The following is a 6,879-nucleotide window of genomic DNA, read 5'->3' on the forward strand; positions in this document are numbered from 1 at the left end:
TAAAAAGAAATCTTTTTCTCTGAAAATAAGGCCACTTTCTCCCCTATAACATTTTATACAAATAGAAAATGGCAATTTAGATGCTGAATAAAAATATAAACATAAGAAGGAATAGGGGATAGAAACTAAAACTAAAACTTGTTTTAGTTTCTTATAAACAATATATTGCCTTCTATGAAAAAAACATTGTAAGGCACTTAATTATATATGCATTCCATCTATGAAAAAACATTATAAGGCACTTAATTATATATGCATTCCATAAAGTCTCATGAAGAATTTTCTAGACCATTATGGATATGGTATCCTTTGTTTGCTGCAATGTGGGCGACCTAGCTTGTAATTAATTACATAGTACTTTGTATTTTTTCAGTGTGTTTTCTCATACATTATCTTTTGTTTCTTATAATAATCTTATGGAATAGATAGAGGTGATATTAAATATACACTGCTAACAAATCTGGTATCTTAGAACACTTCTACTTACTGAATATTTTAAGAACAGTGGTAACAAAGTTAATTTAAAGCAGGTCATTGGGGAACCACTGAAACATTTTTAAAAGGGAGTGATGTAGTCAGAAGATAGCCAAAAGAATGTATCTATAAGGTCAAAGTGGGGTGAGGAACACTGTTACAGTGAATCTTTATGAAAGGAAAACTTTCCAGTGCTGGTCACTGGTTGATTTTTTCAAATAGTATTGAATGTAACCCAACTCAAGTCAATTGAAAGAACTTTCAGTAGTCTTTTTTCGGAGCTTTACTAATTCAGTGTGTTTTATGATCTGCGCACGCTTTTGCTGTGCCACTCTGCTGACTTACTCAGCTTGTTTTAAAGGCAGGTAGTACCAGTTCCTCTGGGAAAGTATTAAAAACGCAGAATCCTGAGTCCCACCCCAGAGTACTGGATAAGAATGTACATTTTAACAAGACTCCAAAATGATTTGCATGTCCATTAAATTTTGAGAAGCACTGTTTGGCTTCTTTAGTATATTTTATTTGGATTTGATTAATAGATGGAATTTATCTTTAAAATTTAACAATTGGGGGAAAACTTTGAAAATATAAACAGGTACAGTGGAAAAGAGCTAAATGAAAGTCACTGGTTTACATACTGGATGAGAATTAGTTAAATGGTGTAGATATTTTGTTACAGAGGCCTAGAGAATGTCTAAAATTAATATAAAGATTTAAATAATAAAGACATTATAGGGAAAATTAATGGTGAAATGAAATCTTTTACTACAGATGGAAATGTTCTGTGCTACAAATAGGACCCTATTTATAGTGGAATGTGAAACCATTTGAATATCCTATATCTTCATTTGACAGTTTAGCAGGCTTGCTTATAGCTGACTTTATCCCTTAGATGCTATACAATGATTAATTTCTAGGGGTATAGCATGGTTCTGTCTCTTATACACATCTAGATGTGTATAAGAGACAGGCTTATAGCTGACTTTATCCCTTAGATGCTATACAATGATTAATTTCTAGGGGTATAGCATGGTTTCTTTATATATACAGAGAGATATGTATATATGTGTGTATATATATGGTCTCTTTATATATATCTATATGTCTAATAGTCTATATATATGTACATTTCCTTCTTTGAATATACAGTGCACACACATGATTAAAAAATCAAAATACTATAAAAAGGTATACAGTGAAAAGTCTGGTTCACATTCCTTCACCATTTGTACTTTCTGTTAGTAGCTCCTTTTCCTGTCTTGAATGCAAATAAGTAGTTATATTAGTTTTCATAGAATTTCTTTATTCAAATACAAATACAAAAGATAACATAAATAACACTATATTCTTCTGTACCTTGCTTTTTTTCTTTAAACAACATTTCTGTCAGATCTTCCCATATAAGGAGGCTTTCTTTGTGATGATATTTTAATAGCTGTATAATATCCTATTGTAGGATTACTAAAATTTAACCAATCCTCTACTGATGGATATTTGTGATTTTTCAGTCTTTTGATTTGAATTACTATGTACATAAGACATTTTCATAATGTGTGCAGGTATATCTATTACATACCCAGAAAGGGGATAGCATAGGTCCATAGGCCAGTGCTACTGTGATCTAATTATTAAGATTTTTAATATCTGGTAAGGTTAGTAATTCTTTACTATTTTTTTTTTTGCAGAATTTTCCTGGATATTCTTGTTTATTTTTCATATTAACTCCAGAATCAACATGTCTGGTTCAAAATAAAACCCTGTTGGTATTTTCATTGAGATCATATTAATAAAATTTGTTATTTTAATGATGTTGGGGAGGAATAGGTTGCAATTTTAGATGGAGTGTCTGGGGGGCCCTTATTGAGAATGTAATAGGGTAAAGATCAGAAGGAAGTAAGGGAATGAACTGTGAGGATATTAGGGTTTAAGCATTTTAGACAGAAGGAACAAGAAATACAAAAGTCCTGAGGTAGGAGTTTGCCCATGTGTTCAGGGAACAGTGCAGAGGCCAGAGCAGTAAGTTAGGAAAGATGAAGAATCTTGTAGTCCATTGTAAGGGCTTTAGTTTTTGGATGGGAGGTCATTGGAGAGTTTTGAGAAGAGAAATGACATCTGATTTATGTTTTTAGCAGACACTCTGGGTATGCTGTTTATAGTAGACTGAAAGTGGGTGTTGTCAGGGAGCACAGGTAAAAACAGGAACTAGTTATGAGGCTATTGTATTAATCTGGGCAAGAGAAGATGATGGCTGAGATAAGAGTAACAGTAGTGGTAGTGGTAGAAGTTTTTGGAATATGAATATGTTTTGTAGGTAGAACTAACATGTACTGATGGATCTGGATATGGGACATAAGTAGCAAGCATAAAGAATACCTCTGAGATTTTTGACTTGAGCTCTTAGAAGAATGAGTGATCATTTCCCAGTGAGGTGGGGAAGATTGTGAGGTTTGGGGAAGAGAGTATAAGTGTCATAGTTTTAAACTTGCTTCAGATATCTACTTGACATTCAGGAGAGGATGCTGAAGCAGTTGAATGAGAATCTGGGATTTAAGGGAGAGGTGTGAGCTAGACATAAATTCTTGGAGTCAACAGCATATAAATGGTGTTTAAAGTCATGAGACTAGGATCACCAAAAGTGAATATAAGCAAAAACAAGAATCCTGGTGTACCTTAAAATTGAGAGATAAGAGATATAAGGAGGATTCAGTAAAGGAAACTAAGGAGTGGTCAGAGAGTGGAAAACCGGTGGATTTTAGAAGCCAAGTGAGAAGAATATTTCAAAGAGGAGAGAGTGTTGAATGCTACCAGTAGGTCAAGTATTTCTTCAGTGTATTCCTATTTATCTCTTTGGTTGTGGTGCTAATTGGCTTATTCCTCTGGAATGTCTTCTAACTGTTGATTCTATGCATGAAGGCTATGAATTATTTCTGTATATTAATTTTATATCAGCATTCTTAGTAATTTGTCATTGATTATTTTGGATTTTTGAGACATGCAATCACTGTATTTATAAATCTATTCCTTCTCAATTTTTATATCTCTACTTATTTTTTCTTGTCTAATTCCATTGGCTAGTACCTCTAGAGTGTTTAAGAAGTTGGGTAATAGTGGATATCCTTGTCTGTGTCCTGACTTTAGTGAGAATGCTTTCAGGGTTTTTCCCACTAAGTGTGTCACTGGCTTTTGGGCTGAGATGGGTGATATGTGTGTGTGTGTGTGTGTGTGTGTGTGTGTGTATAATACACAGTCTTTTAATCTTTTTTTTTTCTTGAGTTTTAAAAAATCTAAAATGCAATAGCTTTATTAAATACTTTTTCAACACAATTAGAGGTGATTATACGATTTGTCAGTAACTCAAGTAATATGATGTTTATATTAATAAATTCCTAACACTGAACTATTGTTGTATATCTAGAAAAAATGTAGTCACTAGATAAAGGTACCACAATGAATTGTTGCTTCTGTTGCTGTTCTCCTACTAATTCTGGTTATATTTTATTACCTGTGCTGAGTTTGGGATTTTTGTTGTCACTCTTGCATTCCCAAGGGATTTTTAAGACATGTGCAAGTGCCTGTGCAAGACAATTTGGGAATAAAACTCAGAAAAAATTTACTAGGACTTAAACCACCCCCTCCCACACACAAAAATAGGGGTTTATCTTGTGTATTTTCTTATGCTTCACAAAATGCATCTGAATACCAGTCACAGCTTTTCCTGGACTTGACTATTTGTAGTCAACAACTAGGTTTAAATTTTACTCTTGATCTCAGATCATATATTCCTAGGGCTTTTAAATAGTCACTTGCAGTTTACTTAGAGGTAGCAATGATTTTATGGCTTGTTACCTCTTGAAGTAGTAAAATTTCTTATTTTTTATTTTGTCTGTGTCTAGGCTGATTTATGGAATCTAGAAAACAGCCAGCAGAATCTAACAGATTATAAACTGTATCTTCTGACCTTGTTCAGTGCTTTATTGTGACTTTCTTCCTCACAATGAAGTATCAGTTTTTCATTTCTGGTAACATTACCTACATCCTTCCTGTTTATTCCTTTGCAGACATACTGGACTCTTTGCTATTCTTGAACAATCCAGGCATGCCCCTCTTCAGGACTGTTCACTTCTGTTCCTTTTATCTGGAATGCTTCTGAGTCAATATCTGCCTGGCTTTATTCCTTACCTTTTCAAGTTTTTGCTCAAGTGTCACCTCAAATGGCAGCTTAATATTCTATACAATTTACTTAAGTATTAGGTTTCTGTCCTTCCCTATTAAAATGTAAACTCTTAAAGGGCAGGGATTTTTTTTTTTTTGGTTTTACATATACAGGATGTGTGTTTTCATATATAAAATATACAGTATAGAAATATATGTGTCTTAATGTATTTCCAGTGCCTAAAACAGTGTCTAACACATAGGAACTCAAATGTTTGTGGAACGAATAAACTATCTTGAGGAGGTTTTAGTTTTAAGGCACTCACATTTAGGGTGAGAATAATCCCATTTACTGTAGCAAAGAGATGCAGGTGATCCTTTAACTTGTAAAATTAATTAATGTAAACTACTTTTCTCCCTCCAGATTCATCGAAGCAAGAACAAATGGAAATTCTATTTGAAAGATGGTGTTATGTGTTTTGGAGGGAGAGACTATGTATTTGCAAAAGCCATTGGTGATGCAGAGTGGTAAACCTTGTGAGCTCAGTACAGCTATTTTGTGAACATCAGTTGGACTATATTGCATATTGTGAAATTCATTTTTATTTTAAATATAGTCCAGCAGAGAGCTGTTCAAATTTGTAGTTCACTGTATGGAATTTAATAAAATTATAATTCAGATGCAGATACAAATACACAATTTTATATGTATTTCGTTTTGTGTCCTAACAGGGTTTTTAAAAACTCTCATTCTATACCATTACAAAGCATAGATGCATCAGGATAATGGAACATGAAAAAGTATCACATTTCTTTTTTCTTGAAGTAAAATTTAAATCACATTTCAGTTCCCCTTCATGGTAAAGTCAGTATCAGTTATTAGATTGGGACCAGCATTCCTCCCACCTCTCACCAAACCATGTTATAGAACGTCCTTGGGAGTCTTTTAAGTAGTGGGATATTCAAAAAGGCTTCTTTGGGTTTTAATTCTGTACTGATTACTGGAAATATGTTGATTGTTTAAGCCCAGATGGTCCCTTGGAGGCAGATACCTATACTATTATTTGAACATGAAAATTTTTGCCGAGGCTAGGATCCCTATAGCTAAGGATCAGCCTCTCTGAACTTACCATTTGGCTAGGCCATTCTTCTTTATATTTCTGGGGAATTGTGAGGAAGTGGGTTAGGTTCCTATTCTACTTCTTGAAATTTTATACTTCTTTATTTTGCCTAATCATGGTGGGTTTTTCTCTCTCCCTACTTTTTCTGTTTTTTTGTGCAGTGGAAGACCCCTTTGCAAACCCTTTCCCCTTCAAAGGCAGTGCCTCACTCTCTTTTTCTTACCAGGGATCACCTTCATTGATTTTAGGCTTTCTAAAACAAAAGTCAAGAAGAGATGTTCTCTTCAGGAACTTCTGCTTTGGCAATTTCATTTGAGATACGGAGGAATGGATAACTGTCTTGAAATCACAGAGAGGAAACAAAACATCAGATAAATAGCCCTCATTTTCCCATAGCAATAAAAACAAAGCAAATTAATATTCCAATGTTATTCTATAATACTCTCTTCCTTAGTAGATTCACATCTCTCAAAGAAACATTTTCCCCATCACTCTGCTGCTCTTAACAGGTGGGGCACACATGCTCTGTAAGTCTAGGAGCTCTGTTTTTATCCCTGAATGGTGTTTTTAAGGACAGTAACTGTCACACAAAAAGCAGTACAGGGATGAGTAGGTTATGGCCTATTAAAGCTCCTTAAGGATTCGGTATCTGGATCTGACTGGTTACAGGGCAAATTCCCCATATCTTTTTGGAAAGCAACCCTATTGGGGAGTTTAATTTTTTCCAACACTTTTGTGTCCTACACAAGAGGCTCAGCTATTGGTATATCTTCTCGAAATCTGGATGGATCTCCTCTGAGCCCTGGGCAACATGGATGGGGTATTGTCTCTGGCCTAAAGTTGGCAGCCGCATGAGGATTCAGTTAGTACTAGTGAGTGGGCTGGTCCCCAGCTGTATTCTCCCACTAGACCCTCTTCATCCTTAGTGATTGACCTTCATCCAAAAGTGATTGACCTTTTCCTTATTACCAGTGCTATTCCAGATCCTTCTCTGGATCTTGAGAACTCCCAGGAGCTGTGCGTTCTTTTCAAGGGTGTTGCCTTCCATGAAATGTCTGTATTCTCTACATGGAAAGTAAAAAGAGAGCCCTTTGCATCTGTCTCTGAAATGTACCCACTCCAGGGCTGAGGA

At 34.8% G+C, this 6,879-nt stretch overlaps 1 protein-coding gene across 1 annotated transcript in view; it reads left to right on the forward strand.

The window, feature by feature from the left end:
* Positions 1–5,326, forward strand: part of GTF2A1L (general transcription factor IIA, 1-like) — an 84,260-nt gene extending 78,934 nt beyond the window's left edge. The window contains exon 8 of the mRNA XM_011981601.1: positions 5,051–5,326. Coding sequence (XP_011836991.1) covers positions 5,051–5,158 — 108 coding nt within the window. The 3' untranslated portion in view covers positions 5,159–5,326. The remainder of the gene's footprint in view (positions 1–5,050) is intronic.
* The last annotated feature ends 1,553 nt before the right edge of the window (positions 5,327–6,879 follow it).

The sequence above is a fragment of the Mandrillus leucophaeus genome, unplaced genomic scaffold, assembly GCF_000951045.1.
Source record: "Mandrillus leucophaeus isolate KB7577 unplaced genomic scaffold, Mleu.le_1.0 Scaffold229, whole genome shotgun sequence".
NCBI lineage: Eukaryota > Metazoa > Chordata > Mammalia > Primates > Cercopithecidae > Mandrillus > Mandrillus leucophaeus.